This window comes from Microtus oregoni, unplaced genomic scaffold, assembly GCF_018167655.1.
Source record: "Microtus oregoni isolate MIOR12 unplaced genomic scaffold, Mior012 000000F_ref0000247, whole genome shotgun sequence".
NCBI lineage: Eukaryota > Metazoa > Chordata > Mammalia > Rodentia > Cricetidae > Microtus > Microtus oregoni.
The window spans coordinates 91,747,215-91,774,603 of NW_024543059.1; the positions used below are offsets into that span (position 1 = coordinate 91,747,215).

The following is a 27,389-nucleotide window of genomic DNA, read 5'->3' on the forward strand; positions in this document are numbered from 1 at the left end:
ACAGGGTGTGGCCGCCCAGCTGCTGCTCGGGGCGGAGCTGGCCCAGGCCTGACTTGGCTGCTGGGACTTGCTGGGCCAGATTCCAGCCCCCAAAACGTGCGGGCAGGAGGGAGGGATGGGTTGCTAGGGACTCTGATACCGGTTTCTGTTCTGTCCGAAGCCCCTCGAAGCTGCAAGCTTCGCCGCCAGCATATTAAAGCCTGCGGGGAGGAGGTGTTTTGAAGGCCAGGTTGCTCAGCCTCAAAGGCCCATTGGACTGGAAGAGTTGGCGAACTGCTGCTTGTGTTCACCAGAAGATGGCTACGGGTGGTTAACTGGGACGATGAGTCAAATGTGAAAAGGTCTAACAGACCAAAAGGAGCAGAGGGACCTGCTAGAGGTCTGTTTTCAGGGAAGAACTTCGGTCGCCCAGGAGGCCTTGGAGAGAGGAGGGGAGACAGCGTACAGTGGGTACCTTCCCACATCACACAGAGAAACTTTAGCTCCTTCCCCTCAAGACAGGTGTTGTTTTGAGGTTTAGCATTTATTGTTCAAGTGAGAGAGTTCCTAGGATAACTACATTGGATCTGCAGAGAGAAAATCCGAGTCCTGTTTCCCTGCATAGTCTTTCGTCAGTGAAATGAGAATATGAACAGCTGCCTCACCATAAGCGGGATGCCTTTCTTGGAATCAATCATCTCCCTTCAATCGCTCTACTTAGTAGAAACTGGTTCTATCCCGCTGTCATCGGGAATTAAGAACAGAAACTAAAATCACTTGTTTCTTCAAAAGCCGGGGTCTAACATCTTGAATTTACCTCCTTCCCTACCAGTCTGTTTTAAACATAGTGTATGAATATTAAGTCTGTAGATAAGGATTGCCTGCTGTTAATAAAAATGATCCCAAAACCCGTTCCTGTGCTTCTATTGTATCCACATTGTAGTCTTGGGAATTAGCCCCTTCCTCAGGAAAAGCCCTCAGACACCATCTGCTCTTGTTACCTCTCCTTGGAAAAGGCTCCTAAGGCCCTCCCTGGAAACCCGCTCATCTTGGGATGACACTTGCCAACCGAGAAACAACCGAAATGTTCCTGAGTGGACGAGCTACAGAACAGTCAGTGCTACGTTCACACGCCGAAATGCCTCTCAGTACTGAAATGTAATCTCTTGGCAAGCAGCTCTCATGATTGAACGTTCTGGAAAGAACAAAACTATACATATAGGAACAGAAACAGATCAGGAGCTGTGGAGTTGCGAGTTATTTTTATTGAGGGGTATGATATTAAAGGTCAAAGGGCAGCATAAGGATGGGGTGATGGGACTTCCCGAGACCTTGGTTATGAGGGTGGTTACACAAAGTGTGCTCATCAGAAACCTTCAAGCATTTGTTTTGTTCTGTGTGAAGATTCGCAATAAAGCAGACTTTAAAATTAGTCTTAAACATGAACAAAGTGCTCGGGAGGCAGAGACAGGTGAATCTTGTGAGTTTGAGGCCAGCCTGGTCTACAGAGTTAGTTCCAGGATAGGCTCCAAAGCTACAGAGAAACTCTATCTTGAAAAACCAAAAGTTTGTGAAGTGCTTAAATTTTAAGCTTTGCTATCAAGAATACTGGGAGCTATCGGCCTGCAGTGTTCTGAACGGCTCAGAAACAAACCTCAGGTCTATCCAGGCTTCCTGCAAAGAAATCACACTGAACAAGAGCAGTGGATGCTTCAGGGAAGAAGAAAATAAGTGTGTGCCTGAGTAAGACATTGGGAAGATTTAGAAATTCTATCGGCTTTTTGTTTGTTGAATCTAATTTTAAAAAAACTTAAGGTAATCTTCTAATCATCTGGAAATATGTTTTACAAATGTATGTTCAGTGGATTGAGAAACACCGAACACAGTTGCTGTAGTCCGGATATGGATGCTCCAGAAAGGCCTGTGTTAAAGCCTTGGTCCTAAGTTTAGCACTGTGGAGAGGGGGGAGAGACTTTTAGGGGTCCGGCCTACTGTGAGGTCTTCAGGCCAGTGGGGGAGAACTGTACCGTGGAGACTATAGAACCCCAGACTCTGGTTCTAGCTTACAGGCTGGGAGGTGAGATGTAGCTGTATGATGTTTGCTCTTAGGACTCTTTTGGGGGGCACCCGCCACCCAGCTCCCAAATGAATCACACATGAAGTCTTATTCTTAATTATAAACGTCCAGACTTAGCTCAGCTTGTTTCTTGCCTGCTTTCCTTAACTTATATTATCCCATCCACCTTTGTCTGTGGGCTTTTCCTGTTGTCTGGCTTCTGTAAATCTTACTCTGACTCCGTGGATTGCTGTGTAGCTGGGTGACTGGCTCCTGATGTCTTTCTTCTCCTCGGGCTCCTATTCAGAACCCCTTTCTCACAGATTTCTTTCTATATATTCTTTCTACCTGCTAGCCTTGCCTATTATTTTTCCTGCCTCACTATTGGCCGTTCAGAGCTTTATTAGATCGTCAGGTGTTCCAGACAGGCAAAAAACCACAGCTTCACTGAGTTAACAAAATGCTGCGTAAACAAAAGTCACACACCTGAATATAAAAGTCCCAACAGGGAGAGGTTTCATTCCACCCTGCAGTCTCCACTACTGTCACCTACACACACACGCACACACACACACACACACACCACCAACAACAACAACAACCCTGTACTCTCCACTACTGTCACCTACACACACAGGCACGCACACACACACACACACACACACACACCAACAACAACAACCCTGTACTCTCCACTACTGTCACCTACACACACAGGCACGCACACACACACACACACACCAACAACAACAACAACAACCCTGTACTCTCCACTACTGTCACCTACACACACAGGCACGCACACACACACACACACACACACACCACCAACAACAACAACAACCCTGTACTCTCCACTACTGTCACCTACACACACAGGCACACACACACACACACACACACCACCAACAACAACAACCCTGTACTCTCCACTACTGTCACCTACACACACAGGCACGCGCGCGCACACACACACATACACACACACCAACAACAACAACAACAACCCTGTACTCTCCACTATTGTCACCTACACACACACACACACTTCATCCCCCACCCCGCTCCCCACCCTCCATGTTCCCCACCCCCACAGTGGCCTATAAGTAGTGGGGTCAGGTGACTATGGACTGGAACTTCTGAAACCTTAACCCCAGGAGAACCTTTCCCTACTTACAAACTGACCATCTCCGCTGTTAGCTATGATGGCGAAGGAGAGCTAACACACAGATAACAATCATAGCCAGTTTCAGTTTTTCAGGAGAAGGAAATGTTCAGACTTGAGACCTCTCCACAAGAGGGCTTCCTTTCCTGTGTCTGTCGGTAAGGCTCATGGGCCAAAGACTCCCATGAAGGCCACACAGAAACCCCTGGGCTCATATTTGTTTTACTCTGCCCATTTCTGTGGTCAGGAAGAGAGTTTAGCATTCAGCCTAATTCAGCACTTCCGCTTTAAAAGGCGCTGGCCTCCCCGTGCCTTTTATTTCCATAGAAACAGCAGTCTTTTTTGGATTTCATCAATTTTGGTCCTTGAAGACTTCAGCATCTATCTTGAATTCCTTGGAGTGGTAACCACTCTAGAGCCTGGTAAACATGTTTGTTCTTATTAATAGCTATGGATTGTCCTGATAAAGACAAATCAGCCGCTTCAGGAGGACCCATTCTATCCTGTGTTCGCAGCTCCACCACACAGCTACATCACAGGAAAGGTGATTCTTATATGCAGCAAAACATGAGCCTGGATGTCCTGGCAATGCAGCAAGGAGATAATCACTTTAGGTTTAGGCTATTTCATATCACATTGAGCTAATTGGAAATCTATCATATTCTCTAAGTCATTTAGAAGTCAGAATTCCAGGTTAAAAGATTAATGAATTCTGACTCTTGTCCAGACTATCTACCAACCCATACCATGCCCAAAAGAAATGCCAACAAGTCCCAATTGTGCAAAGACGGCACTAAATTACTAAAATCACCACCCTTACTAAATCATGTGAATACTTCACATTTTAAAATAACTGTAATTGTTTTAAATAATAGAATTGTAATGGCTTTGCTAAAACACCAATGTTTCAGCATTCATTTGAACTATGTCCTGAGAACTATACATTTAGTGTAAATTATCTGAACCTTTTTAATAACAGTATTACAGATAATTGACCAGTTTTGTATATTTCTACTTCATATATAAACACCGATGGTCCCTCTTCCCTCTGTGCTTCCTCCCCTCCTCTCGCCATCTCTATTCATCCATGCCTCTGTCTTTACTTCCCTCTCTCCACCCCCTCCTTCCTTTTCCTTTCCTATCTTCCTTATAAGTGAGGAGCGGCCAGGCAGGTCTGAGTGGCACAAGCTGTGTGGCAGGAATCAAAGGGGGTTGAGCAGGATGCCTGGTTGGATTGAGTGAGTGGCTCCATACAGGAGAACAACCTGGAGAATGCCGTCACGAGGACACGTCAGATAAAACCAAAACAGAATATTCTACAGTCTGTAACCTTTAGATCTGCAAAGACAGTGAAAGCTGGGGGATGACTGAAACAATGTTCTTGGTTGAAGAAGACCAGAAAAAAGAGAAGTTCAGCATGTGGCCGGAAAGGCTGTCATTTGGAGAGCAGGTGAAATCCAGATGGAATCTGTTCATGAGAATACATAGGCTGCTTCTTTACTATGTTACATGGGCTTGCAAACTGGCTTTTGAAACAAAGAAAGTCCCAATATTCTTTTTTTTTAAAAAAAAAAAAAAAGTTCCTTTCCTTCTAAAATGGGTTTCCTTGTAACACATTTTCCTTCTCAGGAGCAAACTAGGTAAAACCAAATCCTAGTGAGCAGAACAGAAACAACCCATGATTTACATAACACTTTCACGAGGTCAGCAGTGTGATATAGGAAAAGCCACCCAGCCAATGGGGAAGGAAGAAACACTGTCGCTGATGTTGGTGGCCAGGAATGAGGTTACAGCAGAAAACTCCTGCATTCCCCCCATGACAGTCTCCAGTGATGCTGCTGGCATCCTAGCAAGGAGGCTGGGATTTGACCGGGAAGCTGGCAGGGAGGGGTGAGCGAAGGCAGAGGCTGTTCTATACATACACCCAGAGTCTGTGCGGGAAAAGGATGGGGCCCCTGAGGGTGTGCCACGTGATCCATCCTTCGCCTAATATCACAGGCTGAATTAAGCTGGTTTCACTAAGCCTCTGTATAAGTTAACTTTCCTGAATCTTCTATCAGTCATGAAGAACAAACTCAACTTTCCAAATACATTTCTTCATTTTTATGTTAGAAGTATTCCACACAAGCATTGAAGGCAAGGCTTGATGTACAGAGTGGACATACAATGATTGATATTTTCTTACCCACCTGTGGAATATTTTCTACTGAAAAAGCTCACACAGGTTCCAGCCTTGCCCCGTATAAAACACTCTCTAAGACACCCTGCACTTTGACCAAGCTAGTTGTTGCCTTTCTCCTTGAAGACCCGGGAGCAACACCCAGTGGATGAGATGACTCTGCAGACGCGGGGCACTGCAACCATCATCTTCTTATTCAGAGACACGCTCAGCTGTGTTTACTGCCTAACTCTCAAACCTGCCCCCCTTCTCTCCAGAGGGAGAGAAGGTTCAAAGAGTCACTGGGAGTAGCCAGGACTTGGCCTGACTGTGCTTGAGCCAGAAACAATGACAGAAGAGGGAAAAGGCAACTCTTGGCTAGAGTTTCATCACAGTCCAGGACAGTGATGCAGGGTAAGCTCCTAGGAAGTGTTGCTGCTTTAGAAGGTAAATTAATAGCACATTAAGTTACAAGGTAATACAGGATTAGGGGTGAGGAGTGCTGGGAGGATGTCCCAGTCAGTAAAATGTTTGCCTTCTAAGCATGAGGAGCTGAGTTCAATCCCCAGGCACCCGCATTGACTAATAAATAAATAAATAAATAAATAAATAAATAAATAAATGGCAGAGCACACCTATAACCCAGTGCTGTAAGGCAGAGACAGGGCATCTCTCGGCTTGCTACCTGCCAATCTTGCAAATCTTGCATGAATAGGCTAGCTCCAGGTTTATGACTCTGTCTCAAAAAAAATATGGTGGAGAGTCCTGGCGATGGCTCAGCAAGTAAAGACACCTGTTGTTAATCCTGGTGACCTGAGTTCATTCCTTGGGACCCATAGGATGAGAAGAAAGAACTGACCCCCAGCAAGTGACACATGCCTTGTCATTTGGGCACGCACACGTGTACACACACATACAATCTAATAAAAATTTCAATAAGGTGGGGAATGATTAAGGAAGATACCTAATGTTGCCTTTTGGCCTCCACATGCACACCCACACATGTAAACACACATGCAAGAACACATAAAAGGTAAGAGAAAGAAGTACAATAACATTAATTATTTTATATGAACAACTTCCCTGAATCATCTTAGAGTTAGGTACTATTGTAATAATAATCAACATTCTAAGAAGAAAAGCTGTAGTTAAGGTTGGAAAAAGGCTGCTAACAAGAGATGGAATAATAACCCTTGCCTTCAACCGAATATAAAACCGGTGTAAGCAGATGTCCCTTCCAGTGTATGTTGCTCATTCACTGAATGTCTGCTAAGTATCACCCAAAGACCTCCAAATAGGAGAGACAACAAAGAAGAAACCTAGCCAAAGTCCCTGCCCAGGGAGCTAGTCCAGAGAGACAGAAAGCAATGTGCTCATCCCTAAAGGAGTTTAACACTATCAGCAATTTGGGTCAGAGGCTGGAAATACAGCTTAGCAGTTGAGCGCACTGTTTGCTCTTCCAGAGGACCTGGGTGTGGCAGCTCACAGCCATCTGTACGTCCAGTTGCCACCTCTCTCTTCCAAGCCACGGGTAGCCACCATTCCACCTGCCTCCATGAACCTAATCACTCTTGGTACCTTATATAAGTGAACACACAGTGTTTATACTTTGTAACAAATTTATTTCACTTAGTATAATATCCTCCAGGTTCATCCATATTGAAATGTGTATCAAGATTTTCTTTTAAAGAGAGAAATAGCATTCCATTACATGCATGTGCCATAGTTTATTCAGCTGTACATGACTACCAGGTTGCCTGCACATTATTGCAAACAATGCTGCTCTGAGTATAGATAAGCAAGCAGGTCCTTGAGCCCCTGCTTTGAACTGTTTTTGAAACAGGATAAGATGACACAACCATCCTTCTTTTGGGGGAACCGTCCTCCACGGCAGTGGCACTGTGCTCCGCCAACAGTGCACAGGGCTCTAGTTTCTCCGCATCCTCACTAGAACTTGCTGTTCTCTTAGATTTTCTCAATAACAGCCATCACGGTGATGTAAAATGGGATTTCATTTAGGTTTTAATTTGCTTTCCCTGTGGTCAGGAATGTCAAGTTGCTTTTCTTTGCACAAAATAATTGCGTCATTTCTATAATAATTTCTTTGGGGAAATGTCTACTCAAGACCTTTGCTCACTTTTTAACCGAGTTTATTGTTGAATGTGATCAGAGTACATAGCATGATGTAGGAAACTGAAACAGTAAACCCGGGCATTTTATACAATTGATATTTGCTAGTGAAGTTAAAAATGAAACCAGAACTAACCAACTATTAACAGAGTTCCATCAGTAGACAGCTTATTTAAAATTGAAATGTAAGCCCATAATAGCATTGTTGCTCAGTCAATTTTATGACCCCTGGTGCTCCCACTCACTGTGCAAATAAAAAGCAATGACTCAGAAAAGGAACTTTGGGGATAAAGCTCTGAGTCTTACACTTAGGCCCCACCCCTCTCCAGTTCCAGCAACTGGTTCAGTTGGATCACCTGAGATGGCTGAAGTGAGTAGGGACTTTTGAGGACACAAACGGGTACAATTAAGAAATGCTAGCCAGCTTTTCATTCTCAAGGTTTATGGAACCCACATAGACAGGGATCCCCCAGGCTAGGTAATGGAGGCAGTTCTGTCTACAAAGATGTCTAGAAGGATAAAACCATCTCCAGGGGGGTGAGTGGGATGGGATGTGCAGAAGCTGAAGGGACAAAGGGCTAGCAAGGGAAACAACAAATCGACAACAATCTAGAAGGAATTATGAAGTGGATTATCCATTCTGCTGAGGGGATTAACTCTAATGTCAAATTTAAATGCACTGATTTTTGCTTTACTGTGTAAAACATGTTCGAGCTTAACTTAAAAAGAGAATGCTAGTGAAAATTCTCATAGCTTACCAAATGTTTCCTATGTGACCGTATGATATATTAGCACCCATTCAAAACCTGGTTTTAGAATTAAGGAGAATGTAACAGGAAGTATAAAATAAGAATTCTGTGGATAATAAAGGAGTTTAAGTTATTAAAGAACTCTATCAAAGTTATTATTTAATTTGTATATTTTATAATAAATAAAGACAAAGTAATTTTACAATTAGTTAATATTTCTTTCCTTTCAGGAAAAAGTAAGGTCACCTTATAGCCCAGGATTATCTTATACCGTAGTGCTTACAGCACGGCAGCAGCTTGACCTTGCACTTCTAGGTTAGTCCAAAGAACAGTTTCACCAGTTCATTAGCCACGCAGCCGATGCCCACTGCAGGAAGCAGCTTGATGAAGTTAGGGGTGAGACCACGGAAAAATCCCCTCTTTCCTTCTTTAGTGTATATTTCTTGAATGAGCTGAAACATAGGTATTTTTTCCTTTTCCATGATAGCTATAAATTTTAAAGCACAGTATAATTCAATATTTAATATTTACATAGTAATCTAGCCCAAAGGTAATGGGAATTTATAGAAATTGCGATCATTTCAGAGGATACTCATATATAGAATGATCCAATGTTGCTCAATAGGGTAGTAACTACACATGTGGCTATTTAAGTAAACTTAAATTTCTGCTCAGTCATATTAGTACATTTCCCATGTCTGGTAGTCACTATATCTGGGCAGTAGAGATGTAGATGATTTCATCACTACAGAAGGTCCCTACAACAACTTGCAAATCTTTTATGAGACATTTCACAGATTCAATTGGAAAGGGGACTGAAGGGCAGTTTAATAGAAAAAGGCATGAGTGATACTGGACAGAGAAATTCTCCATCTCAATTGCAATATAAGTTGTACCCAAAGCCTCACTGAGAAAGATGGGGAGAAGGAAAAAGTCAAAGCATATTACCCACTGCGAGACCCCTTAATACACTCAAGAAGGTAATAGCATTGTGCTGCCTTTTCATCTTCAAAAAGTGATTTTTATTTGTTAAAATCTAAATCTCTAACATTTCACCAAGAAAAAGAAAACACACTGTGCTTAATATCAACTCCCTGAGCAGACTGAAGTACAGAGTTCAAAACCAACTTACAGCAGTGGTAGCAAACCAAGGAGAGAGACTGCCTCTGTGGACTGGACTCTGGTTTGACGTGAACAAAGAAACCTTTTCCATTGTTCCACAGGGCACTTCCTAAGTAAAGTCTTAAAGAGACCATCAGTAACTGGAGCAGATGTGGAGGGCCCCAGACAGAACTTCGAAGGGAAAAAAATAACTGAAACTTACAAAAGGTTCCAAGAGAGATGGCTCTTTCAGAGAACCCAGGTTCAGTGCCCAGGACCCACATGGCTGCACACAGCTACAACTCCAGCTCCTAGAGCTCTATTGCCCTCTTCTGGCTGCTTCAGCCACTGCACTTACGTAGTATATGTAGATACATGTAAGCAACACACTCATACACATAAAATAAAACAAATAAATCTTTAAAATAATAATAAATTCAGATCTAATCTTTTAAATAGGTTAGCTTTTCCTCTATTCGTCAATTCTATGGGTTTTCTGCCTTTAAAATCATCAACTCAAACTTATTTCAAACATATCTCTTACCTTAGTGACTTCACTAATCTAAAACAATAGAAAACTCACCTGCCTGCATGCGAGTCCTAAGAAGGTTCAGGGGGAAACTGGCTAGCTGGCCACAAGTGTGCGACAGTGTGCTGCAGCCCAGCACGATGGCTATGCCAGGGTTCACAGACTTTTCTGAGCAGTGTTCCAGCCAGTAATTCTTCAGAAGCTGGTGAAGGAGAGAGGACCTTTGACCTTGCAGCTCTGAGTAGAATAAAGTTTAGCAGCTGAGCTTGCTCTGCATTTGGATGGCTATGTTTCTTATGCGGTTTTGCCTGGCTTTGCTTTTGTTTTCCTTTGATTGTTTTGGTTTTAAAGACCAGAGCAAAAATTCTGAATATTCTCACAGGAACTAACACAATACTGTTTTTATGCCAGTGTCAGATCTGTCCTGAGACAGATGCATGGGCTTGACCATGAAATGCCCGTGACCCTGCCTGGTAATACTGTACCAGGGTCAAGGTTTCATTTCTAGGCTGGCTCTCATGTTTAACCCATGTTTATTTTCTTCCTTGATTCTAATCTTTACAACCATGCAAGAAAAGTTCTGTTTTCTCAACCTTACCTGTGCATCAGATTCTTCTGGGCAGTTAGGAAATCCAAATCCCAGGCTATTATGGATTATCTGTTTAACTATGCAAAGATGTGGTGCATTTGTTTAGCTATGGAAAGATGTGTTACATTTGTTTAAGCTGTGGAGTATTTGTTTAGTGATGTCAAGAAGATGTGTTGCGCTTGTTTAATTATGGAAAGATGTGTTGCTGTTCTACCTGCCTGCCTAAGGCACCTGATTGGTTTAATAAAAAGCTGAATAGCCAATAGCAAGGAAGGAACTATAGGTGGGACTTACAGGCAAGGAGAGTAAGTAGGAGAAGGAATTTAGGCTTGGGAAGGAAGAAAGAAAAATAGATGCCAGGGAGATGCCTAGGGCCAGACAGACAGACATGGAGCAAGCAGAAGAGCAGGGTATACAGAATGAAAGGTTAAAAAAAAAATCTCTGAGGAAAAATATAAATAAATGTAGTTAAACTAATTAAATCAACAGGTTAAATTAAGTTAAAAGATCTAGTGAGACAAGCCTAAGTTAAGGCCCAGCATTCACAATTAATAAGTCTCCATATCTTTATTTGTGAGCTGGTTGGTGGCCCAAAGTAAATTCCAACTACACCAGGCCTTCTTGCGATAATTAAATCAGAATACCTCAGGATGTGACCAAGGGGGTCTATTCTTTTAATGATCTACAAGTAAGTGATTCTGATACACACCCAAGGCTTAAAACTACCATTTTATTGGAAATAAAAAAAAGCAAAAATGACTAGATTACCAGATGTCTAAGAGAAAGGCAAATAAAAACACTCAATTTGATTCTTAATCAGAAGCTATTTCATTCAACACCATATCTATATTTCAGAATAAAAATCTTGTGTAACATTGTCAAATACAATGCATAATGACATATGTCAAAAATGAACTCACCTCAAAGATGGCAAGATCTAAGCCTGCATATGGTATGATACCTATCAGGTTGGGAACATAGCCTTTGCCAAAGGCCTGAATGCCCTCTGTCTTCAGAAGCTTCCTGCAACAATCAACAACCCCAGAATATTCGCCAGTTTTACCTAAAATCAGCCTGGTCTTTATCACCTGGGTGGGAAAGAATATAATAAAGGCGTATTGATTAGATTCGCTGGACTTGTGTAGCAATCTTGTGAGGTCTGTTATATCACACAAATTTTACAGAAATCATAGAATCCCTGGTGGCTTATGCCTGTAATCTCAACACTCAGGAGACAAGGACAAGGGAATTGCCATAAACTCCATGTTAGCCTGGGCTGAATAGTGATGTCCAGGACAATTTGGGCTATAGAGTGAGATACTGTATCAAATAACCAAACACAAACAACAATGATAAAAACACTCCAAACAAATGAACAGTCTAAGGCTAAGTGTCTGTTTATTAAAACTTCCTTTCCTTTGTTAAATGGGTTACTTTCTTCCTAACCTCATGTTCAAAGCCGATGCTGTGGTCACACTTTCTCTTCATGTCTCTCATGGAATTCTTAACTAGAAATAAATAAATTCTCCCCTTTGAGTTCCCATAGCACTATATAATGAGCTGTCTTCTACAACTTTTTTCAATTTGGATCATTGATATGAATTTATATGTTTAATTTTCCCTTATATATCATGGAATACATGATCAAAATCCCCACCTGATTCTCCCTTGGATCCTACATGGCACACAGCAGAATATCACAAGTTTAGCATGCATACAATTCATATTTACCTACCAAGTGATAAACAGATAAATGTATTTTCTTGGTCTATCTATAATACCATTTGTCTTAAAGAAAGCAAAGTATATTGAGACTGATACTTTATACAGGATTCAAATCTTACAAAGTTATTATAATGAACTGGAAGTCATTTCTGATTGTTAGTTGCAATAAAAGCATGATTTTTATTAAAATGTTATAATAATACATACCTCTATGGGATAAATACAGGTTTGGGAAGTTGCACCAGCCATGGAGCCAGCTATAAATCTTTGAAGAACTCCTAAATTAGCATCATCAAAACTAAGAAGTTTCTTATACTGTATAAATAAAAATGTTGAAATATATAGTATTACTGAAATATATGCCTTTCAAGTTTTATAACAGTATTTAAAAGTATAAAATTACATTAAAATATACATCAGGTGCTGAATATTAACACAACCTAGTACAATACTAAATTTTAGTTCCTGTTTAATAGATAAGTTAAAGCCCTCTATTCAGCTCTCTTATTTTTTCCTATGGAATAGTTCAATAGCTACATTAAATTACCTAAGTCTATTCCTGAATGTGTTATATCATAAGGAGCATGCAAATAACATAAACAGAAGTTGTGTTTCTATTTCTTTTTAGCACTCTGCTTTATACACAGAAGACAGTGTGTTTGCTGACTAGATAATTAGAACAACATAATAGGCCATTTTGTTACAAGGAGTGTAGTAAGGAAGACTAGGACAGGAAAGCTTATAAGGACTCTTGGGAGTTAGCCTACAGACCACCCGTGTTAACCAGATATAAGAATTAGGGTGGAAGTGGAGAGATGGTTCAGTGGTTAAGAGCACTTGCTGTTCTTGCAGAGGACCTGGGTTCAGTTCCCAGGAACCACTTGGGTGCTTAAGACCATTCTTAACTCTACTTCCAAGCCTTTCCTCCCCCTTTTAACCAAAGAAACTGAAGCATTGAGAAGAAAGTTACGAGAAACCCGCGTATAGTTGGACCTGCTCAGCTGTGCTTCTCCCGGGACTGCGGTTGAAGGGTCTGGCAACTCCAAGTCTTCCTGAGCACCAGCTCCAGTCTCTTACCACAGTTCTGCTCCTTCTGAGGACAATCACTTCGCATACCCGCTCTGGGCTCTGTAGTGTCCTCCTCACTGGGTCACTTTAGAAGCACCGGCTTTTTCCAGTGATAGGAACCCCCCTCTTTGGGCTCATTATCCCTCTGGTTCCCACTCCATTCCCCTTCTACTTTTCATGGCCAAACTCCTTGAAAGAGTTCCCAGCCTTGCTCCTCTATTTTCCTAGTAACCACTGATAACACCTGACGTACCATTCATTCATTCATTGTTGTTGTTTTTAAATCCACAAAGATAGATGGAATCCTTTGTGTTAGTTTTTGTTTGTTACATTTCTATCACCTAGAAAAGGTCTTTAACAGATGAGGTGTACACTAGCTGATTAAAAACAGTATCATCGGATGGATCAGCAAATCCCCACTCTAGGAAGAGCTGTGTGTTCTAACGACAAGCATCAAACCAGTCCAGTGTCCTTCTCATGTATTGCTTGCTCTTCAGCCATCCGCCCTAAGAAAGGACAGCACCAATCTTTCGTGTTTTCACACAACATTAAGGCTCTAGGACCATGAAGAAAAGGCCCTACAAAAGAAGCACTTTCATCCTATAGCTAAACATTTACTTAAAAGAGGAGAGAATTATTCTAAAATTTACAATAAAGAAAAAAAGCTTGAGAGGCATAGAAAGCATCCTTAGACTCTTATGAAACCCAAGTAAACTTCAATATCTGAAAACTGATATTGTCCTGTCTCAAAGTAAATTATTTAATGAAAAGCAAAAGTCTAAATAAGATTAAAAAATTTTGAAATTCAGTGCATGTTTCTCAACTTTGTCTTCACTAAATAGGAAGATTAATTTTTGATTCATTAACAAATGAACTGAAATCTCTGAAAAACATTCAAATTGTTCTAAGAAAAAAATTATGAGCCTCTTATGCTGTGACAATTAACTTGAAAGAACTAGTCACAGGCCTGCTAAAATAACACAATGTAGCCTACAGAGGCACTCTGATAGTAATCAGAAAGCACAAAGGTGACCAAATGGAAATAAAAATCAGTAATATTTGCACCAACAACTATTGCTTACATACACTTGTGTTCTCTTTCACAAAAGTCTAAACTTTTCAAAAACCAAATTTCAAGCATGATCATTTAAAAACCCCATAGTCAATAACACCTCACCTGTTCATAGGCCCCGATCTTGAGTGCTGTCTCCGGTGCAATTTTAAAGACGTTCACACCGTTTCCTCGCCACAGAGAGAAAAGGCCGCCTTCCTTTATCATCTGCTTGAACTCATTCACCAATCCCATTTTACTGACTTTTGAATGACGAACCTAGAAATAAGTGGCAAGGTTATTTACATTTATTTTGCTGCTAATATAAAATTACTTCATTGCTGGTGAAATAACTAAATCTACAGAATTCGTAACTTTCAAGAGCAGTTTAATTTTTCTGCAGTCACATAAAAGCAATGTTACTGTTTTTCTTGCCTCCAATCACACATCCACTGTTTTGCATCCTATGTTTTGAAGAAAGCAAAATCACAGAAACAAACATTTCACGTGTTTTAAATTGCAGGCTGCTCAGCATAGATGATGAAATCACCCACAATTTAACTCCACCTTGCCTTGCAGATACACCTGTGTGCAGTGCATCCATGGGGTATATTCGAACTAGCCAATAATCAGTTAGGAGCTATCTCCGTTATCAGACTACAGCTACAGTATTACCATAGTGCATATATTCAAGTATCCCTTACTTCACTCCATTAAGGCTCCAACTCTCAGCAGTAGTGATGCTTGCAATGTGCATATGCCAGAGGCAGCACAAAGGGCTTTCTTCAGTGAGAGGATGAAAGTCCCATAACTTGCATTAGGGTATAGTATTATGATTGTCACACTTTAGTATTGATGTTGGTAATCTCTTCTTATGCTTAATTTATAAATTAAACTTTATTATGTGTATATATGTATAGGATAACATACAGCATTCAAGGGTTTAGTGTTATCTACAGTGTAAGGTAACCGATGGGAAAACTTCCCCCAGAGACAGGAACTACTGTAATCTAAAACATCGAAGAAAAATAAAGACAATTTATGGAAGACAGAATTCTAATTCAATTATCAGAGACCCTTAGCATGAGCAAAGTATGTGCCTGTTACCAAAAATACCCTGAGATTATTACAGAGCACACTGAAATGTGCATTGAAAACAGAATTGGATGAAAAATACATCAAACTTCCAGTGATGAATACATGGAGGCTTCCGGGCATTGTGGATTGGATTGTAGCTCTCAAATATGTTGACGCCCTAACTCCTATTCCTTCAAGTTCTGGTCCTACTTGGAGGGGGCCTTTGCAGATTAATCAGGCTGATCTAATAAGACCTTTATCCTTATAAAAGGAAAATTTGGACATAGAGACATAGCACACCAAGAAGGAAGGCAATATGAAGTGACGGGGAAGATGGCCTAATCCAAGTCAAGGAGAGGCACCAGGAGCACTTCCTGAGCACCCTCCTCCAGAACTACAACAATACGTTTCTGATTTCATGCCAGGTCGTGGCACTTTGTTACTTAATTCCTAACAAAGGGAGTGGTGGAAATTACAGGTCAGAAATTGTATGTCTACCTTCAATGTTCCTGTCATTTTATGGATTAAAAAATATGTGTGCATGAGAGAGACAGAGAGTTGGAAAGACAGGGTCTGGCCTGAACTTTGCTATGTAACTGAGGGTGACCTTAGACTCCTGCCTCTCCTGCCTCCACTTCCTAAGCGCTGAGACTACAGGCACGTGTCATCACACCTGGCTTTAATTCACTTCTTACCTACTCTCCCTCCATAGTCTCTATTCTTCCTTTTTCACATCCTTTTCCTACTCTCGGCTTTATTTCTTCCCTTTTTTTATTCTTTCCATTATCCCACATTTGATCTATATTTTTAATCCGAGATTTCTTTGTTTGATAATAATGCATGCATAATGTGTCCTGATCATTTCAGCCCCTTCTCCTCCTCCCCATCCCCTGGATTACCTTCCCTCTCAACTTCCTGTGATTTCTAATCCACCATGTCCACTTGATGCTGCATGTGTGCCCATGGGTCTAGGACCACCTCCTCTCAGGGGCTCCTTCCTTGGAGAAAGCTGACTGTTCTTCTCACAGCAGCCATCAATTGCCAACGACTCCTCAGAGGTAGGAGCCTGCCCTGCCCATGCTATGGTTTTGGCTGGCTTGATCTTAGGCAGGTCTTGTGCAGCAGCCCATCATGTCCAGCAAACACTTTCACTGCAAATGCGGCTGCATGCTTTTCCACCCTCCTAACCCAATGAGCCTTAGAGATCTAATCACCCCTCCCTGGGTGTACCTACAATATTCTTTCCCATGGTGTATGAAGCAAAACCTCTCAAGTGACAACTGCTATTTTCAATATCTTATCATCACAGAGTTATAGGTCTGTAATGTTCAGAAAATAAGAACTATGCTCTTTCATCTTTGCATTTCTAGCACCTAACATGTAATAAGCACACAAGACCATTTTCTTCTTAATTTTCCCCCTTGGCCCTATTCCCATCTCTGTCACAGATCGACATGTCTCTTCTGTGTTGCACTGTGCATGTCCATATTTTTTCCTTTACACGTAATTTTTAAAATTTTCTTTCAAACCCAGGTACTGGAGAAACTGGGTTTTCTACTTTAATGTGTAACAGAACATTTTCAATTCTGTCTTTCCTAACAATTGTCCAAACTTAGCTTCCTGGCCATGGAATCAAGGATGCAGAAGGATAATGGGTTACTTGTCCTATTAACACGTACTAAACTATATTCCCCATACTTAGATGATTAAACTAAAGCCTTTATTTCTATTGGATAAATTAACCAAGATATTGTTTTAGATCTATATGAGAAATGTAGCACAAATAATAAAAACCCAGAGACAGATATTGGTGTTCCTAAGATCAGAGAAGCAAAGCAGCCAAGCCAGTAGAGAGCTCTTACCTCTATGGAATCTTCAGACTGAAAGAGAGCGAGTTCCTGTCTCATCCTGCGGTGTGCACCCCACCACCTGACCTCTAGGGTGGCTGCTGGGATTAAAGATATGTGTCACCACTGCCTGATTTGTACAGCTGAACTAGTGTGGCTGCTTTGCGTTCTGGTCTTTAGGCAAGGTTTATTTATTAAAATACAAATAAAATCTCACTACAGAGAAATAATAAGGAAAAATAAAATAGTATCTATTCCCCCTTGGTATTCCTATAGTACTAGTGTGTTTTCTGTGTTGTTATATAACGGCATTTCAGCATTTATTATCTAATTAAATATTTCCCTGATGTATTGTAATTCCTCTAATGTTAAAAAGTGTATCTAACTGTGTACAGTACTTAATGCCCATTAAAGACCCAATACATAACATAGTCTGCCTAATAGGTATGGGATGAATAAATAAAGCTCCCATAATCCAAAATAATATCCTCCTAACACATTGTACTTTCTAAAAATGGCATATAAATTTAACATTGAAGCACAGTAGTGGATTTTAAAAAATTAAAGAATAAGTTGCAAAGTTATTAATTAGATAACATTACAATTTTATGTGATTATCATAATATACTATAATAACTATCTACAACTCATCACCAAAGGTTACTAATATCACCAAAACAACAAGGGGCAATAAAATACCCAGATATATCATTTTAATTACAAATTTAAATTCACTATATTGTTTCTTGATTTTTATATTCTTATAGCAAAGAATTCAGCAAGTATTGAATTATAATTATGAATTTTAATTACTAGAGAATAGATTAGTTATACTTCTGAAAAACAGTCTAATAGGGTGGATCTATTGTTACTTTAAGTTAAAATTAATTCAAGTATTGTATTAGGTAGCGTTTTCCCATTATGAGCAAGCAGCCACACACACAGAAAGACATCTTCAGAGGTTTCATTCATGGCAGCAAAGCAGTGGAATTCCCATTCTGTGGCAGGGAGCAGAGAGAGGGAATGTCTGCTTGGCCAGCTACTCCCTTTTTCCTTCTCTTCCTCAGAGGCCCAGCCTATGCCCTGGTGCTGCCCACCATCAGGTGACTCCTCTTCCTCAGTTAATCCTGTGCAAATGCCCTGAGAGACCACCTGGGTGAGTGCTCTGCTAATCTGCTAGGCTCAGCTTAATCCAAAACTGACATTCAAGATTAATCTTTCCAAACACCATAGGAGCCTCTTGAACAAAATGAAGAGATATTTTAACAGTAAAGAGAAAATAATTTAAATTGTCAAGAAAGCATAAAATTCAATGAGAGATACCATGAAATCTGACAGACATTTAAAATTAGCATCTTAGTCATCCAGGGTTCCATGTCCCTTCAAGGCACAAGAAGTACCTGCATCAAGACCTTCAAGCGGTCCAGAGGTGCCGTGCATGTCCGTGTTATCGCACTTGCTATTCCGGCTGCCACTAGCCGCTTCCACCATACTCCAGACCTCTTCTCTTGCTCTGTGAATTCATCTGGAATACTTATACTCTCTCCCATGTCAATTATCTGATAAGTAAAAGAATTAGACAGTGAACTGTAAACACTTGAGAAATAAAAGTTTAATTTTCTACAAAGATCAAGAAAAACTTTTCATGCAGACCAAAAACTTCAACTTTGGTTTTTTAAATCAGCTCCTATACTGAAGATTGATAATTTGCTTACCACTTAATGCTTAGACTCAGATGATTTTGAATAAAATAAAATTTTATTTTAAAATAAAATTTTCATTAAATTAGCTATTAATTTAAAATAATTCTCAAACCATTTGAATAATCCCTTCCATGAAAACAATGTAAATCTGCGAGCAGGGAATGAGCCACTTACCCAGCGTCTGCCACACACTAGGTGAGGAATAAATACTGAATAGATTTGAATAAATAAGTCAGGAGACAGGACTAACATCTTACATGCTCTGATTTACTTTTCTCAGTGATCTTTTGTGGATCAATTTTCTCTTTAAATATGTGTATTACAATGAATTTATATTTAATAATTTTATCTTTAGCAACATAATTTATTTTCTGAAGACTGTTAAGTGTTAAAGCACCATGTTTCAGTGAAGAATGCCAACTAAACTTAGATTCTATCCTGTTGGTGTGACAGAGAAGATACTGTTCTTCTTAGCCTCCCCACTTGGATTTATTCATTCTATTAATGCTCTTTCAGGAACCTTCTCAAATTATCTTCCTCTGCCCCCAAAGAGTTCTTCTTTACTCAATAGCTTCCTGTCTAATACAGCACGATCTTGATTGATTAGCTTATTTCTGTTTATTACTTGGCTACTCTTTTACAAAGTAATCCAAATAAAGTCAACAATCTGGTCTCTCTTGTGTACTGCTGGAAACCTAGATCTTAGCTCCTGAAGATAAGTGTGCTCAATAAACATTGCTGAAGTAAGTGTCAACAAGCCAGGCCCTGGGCTTTGTGTTAGTGACAGTCATGGAGAAGTTGGTTTCTGCCTCTAGCATTTACGGAGCTCTGTTATTTTTATTTCTAGAATAAGAGAGATAGGAAAAGATACAATCAAGGACAATACAGAGCAATAACTACAACAACAATGGCGACAAATAAAAGTGTCCTAAGGAAATCCTGCAGAAACACTGGAGGCGCAAATTGGACTTGATCAGTTAAGAAAGCAGAGACAGAGGTGGGTGGTTAAGGAAAGCAGAGTGGGCAGAAGAGTTCAGTGAGGGGGAAATACGATCACTACACATTGCATAAAGTATCAAAGAACTAATAAAAGTTAAAAAGCATTTTAAAAATTAAAAACTATAAATTTAAGATGAAAGAAAAGAATTCCTTATAGTCAGAGTAACTAGAAGCCCCAAAGCACCAGTTTGAATCCAGGAATCCTGATCTCGGAGGCAATCACATTATACTATCTTTCTATAGATCTCAGAGGGATTCATATTATACTATCTTTCTATTTAAGAAAGGATTACCCAAAGGGATGTTGGTATGCTTGAAGATATTACTTATTCTAAGAACCAGAAGATTATAAGTAGGCATGGAAAGAGATGTTTAAAAAAAATAAAATAACTAAAAGAAAACAAAAAATAAAATTAATTAATTAAAATAAAATAAAGGGGTGACGGTCAGTGAAATGGCTCTACAGATAAAGATGATGGCCACCAAGCCTGACGATCTGAGTTCATTTTCCAGAACCTATCCAGTACAAAGAGAAAACTGTGTGAGCACACATACTTACACTAGATCTGATATCTTTTTAAAGGGTTTAGATAATTACTGATTAGAAAGCAGAAAATTATGATGGGTTCGAGAGTTTGAAATACCCATCATTTCTTAGTGAGATATACAGAAGTAAGAAAAGGAAAAATCCCAGAGGCAAAAGGTATACTGGATAATTTAAGAAAAGCTGGTTAGAAACAAGTCAAGCTATGATGCAGGATTCCCTTTTGTATGCTGTGAATACCATTGGTGAATAAAGAAACTGCCTTGATAGGACAGAACTTAGCTAGGTGGGGAAAACTAAACTGAATGCTGGGAGAAAGGATGCGGAGTCAGGGAGAAGCCATGGAGCCACTGTCAGAGACAGACGCACTGAAACTTTGCTGGTAGGCCATGACCTCGTGGTGATGCACAGATTAATGGAGATGGGTTAAATTAAGAGCAAATAAGAAGCTAGAGCTAATGGGTCAAGCAGTGATTTAAATGATATAGTTTCTGTGTGATTATTTTGGGTCTGAGCCGCCGGGCAGCCAGGAAACAAACAAGCTACCTCCTACAACAAAGCTAAGGCCAGGCACTTATAAGAAAGAATAAGACTCCGTGTGCATGTGTGATTTATTTGGGAGCTGGGTGGCAGGTCCCCCCAAAAAGCCAAAAGAATAAAAGAGTAAAATCCAACAACATTTTGGCATTCCAACATGGGGCTAGAGGAAACAACAACAATAGACTTCAAAACAAATCAGGAAATATAGGGAAGGACACCACATATTCAAAGGCTAAGTACACCAAGAGAACATTGCAATTCTTAACATCTATGCATGAAACACAAGGACACCCAAGTTCATAAAAGAAATGCTACTACAGTTTAAATCACATACTGACCCTCACATAGTGGTAGTGGGTGGATTTGATACTCCACTCTCACCAGCAGACAAGTCGTCCAGACAAAAACTAAACAGAGAAATTCTGGACTAGATGACATCATAAACCTCAAATGACTGAAAGACACTTAAGGAAATGTTCAACATCCTTAGCCATCAGGGAAATGCAAATCAAAATGACTCTGAGATACCATCTTGCACCAGTCAGAATGGCTAAGATCAAAAACACCAGTGTTAGCATATGCTGGAGAGAATGCGGAGTAAGGAGAACACTCCACCATTGCTTGTGGGAATGCAAACTTGTACACACACTCTAGAAATTAGTATGGAGGCTTCTCTGAAAACTGGGAATCAACCTACCTCAGGACCCAGCAATACCACTCTTGGGCAAATACCCAAAGGATGTTCAATCATACTACAAGGGCATTTGTTCAACTATGTTGTTCATAGTAGCATTATTTGTAATAGCTAGAACCTGAAAACAACCTAGATGCCCCTCAATGAAAGAATGGATAAAGAAAATGCGGTACATTTACACACTGTAGTACTACTCAGCAGGGGAAAACAATGACATCTTGAAATCTGCATGCAAATGGATGAAATTAGAAAAAACATCCTGAGTGAGTTAACCCAGACCCAGAGAGATGAGCATGGTATGTACTTACTCCTAAGTGGATACTAGCTGTAAAGTAAAGGATAACAAGCCAATAGTCCATGATCCTAGAGAAGCTAAGTAACAAGGTGAACCCTAAGAAAAACATATATAAATCCACCTGGAAAGGGGAAATAGACAAGATTGCCTGACAAAATTGGGAGCATGGGGTTGAGGGGAGAAGAGAGATTGGAAGGGTAAGAAGAGGGGAGAAGGGAAGAGGGTAGGAGAACTTGAGAGAATAGGATAGTCGAGATGGAGAAAGAACAGAGATGAGAGCAACTAAAGAGATATTTTGACTGAGGAGCCATTGTGGGGCTAACAAGAAACCTGACACTAAAGAAATTTCCAGGAATCCACAAGGATGATCCCAGCTAAGACCCTCAGCAATAGAAAAGAGGATGCCCAAACTGCCCTTGCCCTATAATCAGATTGATGACTATCTTAAATGTCACCATAGAACCTTTGTCCAGCAACTGATGGAAACAGAGGCAGAAACCCACAGTGGAGCACTGGGCTGAGCTCCCAAGGTCCAGTTGAAGAGTGGGAAGAGTAAGAATATGAGCAAAGAGATCAAGACCATGAAGGGATCATCCACTGGAACAGTTTGCCTGAGCTAATGGGAGCTCACCAGCTCCAGCCGGACAGGGAAGGAACCAGCATAGGACCAAGCTAGTCCCTCTGAATGTGGGTGACAGTTGTAGAGCTGGGCAGACTGTAGGACCACTAGCAGCAGCAATAGGATTTATCCCTACTGCTTGTACTTGGCTTTTTGGGAACCCATTCTCTTTGGATGGATACCTTGCTCAGCCTAGATATAGTAGGGAAGGCCTTGGACCTTCCCCAAAACAATGTGCCTTACACTCTCTGAGGAGTGGATGGGGTGGATTGGGGAGGTGGAGGGAATGGGAGGAGGGGGAGGGAGGGGGAACTGGGATTGGTATGTAAAATGAAAAAAAGATAGTTTGTTTTCTTTAAAAAAATAATTAATTAATTAAAAGAGAAGACAGTTTGTATATTTGTTCCTTTTTTATTCTAAATTCTGAAATCTTAATATGTAATTTTATATTGCCTATGCCGAATGACCCACTTGAGCATATGAATAATAGGAGAGCATAGGGATGGGGATACAGAGAGCGGTCTATATTATCCTCTCAATTCCTCTTAAAGTCGGACATTGCTCTAAAAGGCAGTCTATTTCTGTGTAAAAAAGAAAGGAAAACAGATATTTTTCCCTTTTCTAGGATGAAGCAACTACACGTATTAACACTATTGTTAACACAAGCAAATCATGGCTTCTGTGTTTGCACATAAAATATTAACATCCCTTACTAAATGAGTAGAATACCATTAAAAGTAAATAACACATCTTTAGTCATTGAGACTAAAACTATCATGGGGATTATGTAATGATATTTACAACTACAACATTTAAATGACAGTAAAAACAATAAAACAGAGTAACCTTACAGTGGAACGCTTCCAGAAACGAATGATCTCGCTGATATTTTTTGCAGGGTGGAGGAAGAAGAAGTCTCTCCATTCATCCCAGTCTATTGTCATTGACCCGTCGCTGTCCATGCTGAAACACAATTTTAAATGGGTTTAGAGGGCTTACAGCAGCACGGCTCCTCAGTACCCAAATGCTCCTGGGGTGTTTGTTATTGAAGTCATTCCTTGGGGTTCTATCAATGTCAACGTGTTTTCCTTTTCCCTTTTTAAGGAACAGACTGCCTTTTAGAGCAATGTCCGGCTTTAAGAGAAATTGAGAAGATAATCCCCACCCCTATGCTCTCCTATTAGTTACACTTACACGATTGTAGTTTATTTTAACTCATGACTAATGCCTGGCACAATATTTATAACTACATTTTATACTTCATTCAGATGCCCTTCATTTTAAACTAGTGTTCTTCTAGCCTCAGTATCACACTGAGATATAACACTCTATCAAGTTATCATTCCTCCGTAAGCTCCTCTTGATTATAGCAGTTTTCAGACTTTTCTTATTTTTGACAATTGTCTATTCCCAAAGAGCACTGATAATCAGGGGCTAGAGAGCCATCCCAGCATATAAAATGATTGCCTTGCAACCACAAGAGCTAAAGTCAGTCCCCAGAACCCATGCAAAAACAAGCCAGGTGTGCCAGCCTTGCATACCCAGAATGTTCTAGCCACTGGGAGACTCCCATCTCAACAAAAAAGTAAACAAAAACAAAAGACAAGCAAACAAACAAAAAGGTGGATGGAACTTGTGAAACATTGTGGAACAGCACCTGGCTGGCTTCCACATGCACATATACACACAAGCAGGAGAGCACACACACACACACACACACACACACGCGCGTGCAGAGGCTTCGTAGACTGTTCCTCCACTAAAATCCACTATATATTGTTTTTGTTTATTTGAATGTAATTCTCAGATTTTCCTCATATTTTTTGGATAGAAAGATTATTTTAAAGCCATATGCATATCTCTAGTACTGAGTAATCGAATGACTAAGTCAATAAATCTGACCGAATAACCTTGTATCTTTTGGATCTACTAGGATTATTTTTGCCTTTATCCCTCTTTTTCCTTGTTGGCTTTCAAATCAACTTTAAAGTAAGCTTTTCTACACAAGCTCATTTTTTATACCTAGTACTCCATTTTCACCATTTAAAACTCAGTGTTCCCTTGGCCTTCAAGCATCTCCAGAGAGGATGGCTCAGTGGGGGAAAGTGCACTTTGGAACCCACAGTGGGAGGAGAGAAGCTACTCCTGAGAGTTGTCTTCCACCCTCCACACAGGTGTCACAGCACACATATGTCTACACACACACAATAACAAAAATTAAAACTTCATCTTCAAAATGTTTTTTAAGTGTGTCTGGGCAAAATGTAGAGTGAGGGGGGGAAATTTAGTGATATTTTTCTAAATGGAAATTTTGTAAAAATAAAAAATTCATTCTCCTGACAAGTAGCTTCATCTAATGTCCAGCACCAGCGAAACCTCTGCAAGAATTCATGCTCTGACAAGATGCAGGAAATGAGTGTCCGCAGGCACTGTGGGCAGAACTGGGTCCTGTGTAGAAAAGGGAAACAGATGAGCCAAGCTCCCACCAAACTGGTTTCTGGCTGGGGATAGGTGCCAGGCAGTAGTATGCAGAGAAGTAGGAGCCTACGTAGAGAATGGATGGGTAGAACCAAACAGATGTGCAACTCAGAGCTCCCAGGGAGCAGGAACTCACAGTGTAATTCTGTATATATGTGCCCCTTTGCATCACTGGCCAAAAACTAACTCCATCGGCCTGACCATAAAATGATTGCGGTGGCTCCTACTGGCAGTTCCAGCGTTCTTGAGGCTGAGACAGAGCAATGGTGTCAAGGGCCATTCTGAGCTACAGAGTGAGTTCGGGGGCAGCCTGGCTACACAGACCTCATCTCAAACAAACAAACCAAAAGGAAAGTGCTGAGGGTTGTGTGCTTGCTGGCAAGTCTGTGGCTGTGCTATCTTAGGAAGAAGGGAGGAGTGAGAGCGTCAGTCAGCACACCAGTTCTTGCAGAACATACAAAAGGCACTTGCAATAGCACTTTTGTTCCTGGGTACAGTGCCGTGGGAGAGAGTTTGCCCAACATGTGTGAGGTCACAGGTGTAATACCCGGTGCTACCACCGAAACCGAAAACTATTCTTACCATATCAGAAATCTGGAAATTGATGAACTAATGATATAATGCAGCAATTTGTACTAACAATGAAAACCACAAATAAAAAGCACATACACTACTTAAAGCAAATTTAACTTATAATGGTAAGCAAAAAATGCATGTGACAGCTCATAAGTACAACAGAGACTCCTGCAGGTTTCCTTTGGACCTCCACATGCACAGGTGCCACGTGAGCCATACACATACATACATACACACACACATGCATACATACATACACACACATACATACACACATACATAATACATACATACACACATACATAATACACACATACATAATATACACATACATACATACACACACATACATACACACATACATACACACATACATACACACACATACATGCATACACACATACATACACACATACATACATACACACACATATATACACACATACATAATACATACATACATGCAAACATACATACACGCATATATATATACATGCATACATACATACACACACATATATACATACATACACACATACATACATACAACTAAAATAGTAAAAATCTAAAAATAAAATAAGGAAATCTTCAGTGAAACTTTTTTTAAATACACACATGAACTTTGTGGTTAAAAGAGAAGAACATAACTATCGATATGGAGAGAGCAAACGATTATAAGAATACGATAAACAGCTCCCACAGGCCGCTGTGGCAGGTCGCTGCGGTTAGAGTGGTGGCAGCTAGCAGCATAGCTCATGGCAGGCTCAGCATCACATGTGCCTCCCACCTAGTGCTGCCAGGACGGCCAAGAGGAAGTTTAGCGTAGCACACGCAGACACAGCAGCAAAGGTGGAGCCCAGGCGCCCCTCTACCAAGCTGTCAGGCAAAACCACTGGTGGACCTGAAGGAGGACCCAAAACCGAAAAAGGCTTCTGCTGGAAGATAAATCACCAGACCCAGAAAGTGCAAACAAAAGGAAGAGGCAGCAAAGAACAAACAGGCTGCAGTGGTTGGCTAGCAAACTACAGATCTGCCTGCAGAAAATGTGACAAGGAAAACCAGAGACCAGCCTCTGAAGGAGAAGAGAAAGAAGCCACGTCCGGCTGACCATCCATCGTGCCTGGCAGTGGTCCCCACCTCCCTTCTTGTTCAATCCAGAGGAATATTTTTTATCAACTATTTAGCAAATGTGAGTTTTTTAGAAGCTCTGGCAACATTTTTAAATGGGAGGGGGGAGATCCACATCAGCCCATTTTTGTAAGCATAAATGATATTTTATGAGGTGAAATCATTTCAGGGTTGTTTATTTTTTGTTACAACAGAAGATAGCAGGGTACTGAATCAGGAGAGGCTGTGACAGTCTCGGGGACAGTTAACACCCCATGGAGGGGCTAGCTTTACATCCTGCAATGCCAAGCATACTAAACTGCAATTGGGAGTTTCGGCTGTGCATTTATGTCTGAGACAGTTTCAGTTACATCCGGTCTCACGTTTCTAGCAGAACAGTTTCCTAGAAATCCTCTAGTCACTCACGGCCCAGTCAGAACCACAGCACCTCTGGTAATGGCAGTTCATTTTCCTAACTGTTGTAATAATGTGCTCTGCAAGATGGAGATTTTTTTAATATGTGCTGCATATAATATAAAACTGTGAGTTGGTGGAAATGAAGATGCTGAGCATTTGCCTTGTTATGGGAAATCTTCGTTTGAGGCTGGAA

The 27,389-nt window shown here is 40.6% G+C and overlaps 1 protein-coding gene across 1 annotated transcript in view; it reads right to left on the reverse strand.

Annotated features, from left to right (window-relative positions):
- Positions 1-8,510: 8,510 nt before the first annotated feature.
- LOC121448720 (calcium-binding mitochondrial carrier protein SCaMC-1-like) overlaps positions 8,511-27,389 on the reverse strand; it is a 39,249-nt gene continuing 20,370 nt past the window's right edge. Inside the window, exons 4-10 of the mRNA XM_041652901.1 lie at positions 23,470-23,581; positions 18,625-18,783; positions 14,427-14,579; positions 12,389-12,496; positions 11,377-11,544; positions 9,922-10,069; positions 8,511-8,724 (exon numbers count right to left, since the gene is read on the reverse strand). Coding sequence (XP_041508835.1) covers positions 8,549-8,724; positions 9,922-10,069; positions 11,377-11,544; positions 12,389-12,496; positions 14,427-14,579; positions 18,625-18,783; positions 23,470-23,581 — 1,024 coding nt within the window. The 3' untranslated portion in view covers positions 8,511-8,548. The remainder of the gene's footprint in view (positions 8,725-9,921; positions 10,070-11,376; positions 11,545-12,388; positions 12,497-14,426; positions 14,580-18,624; positions 18,784-23,469; positions 23,582-27,389) is intronic.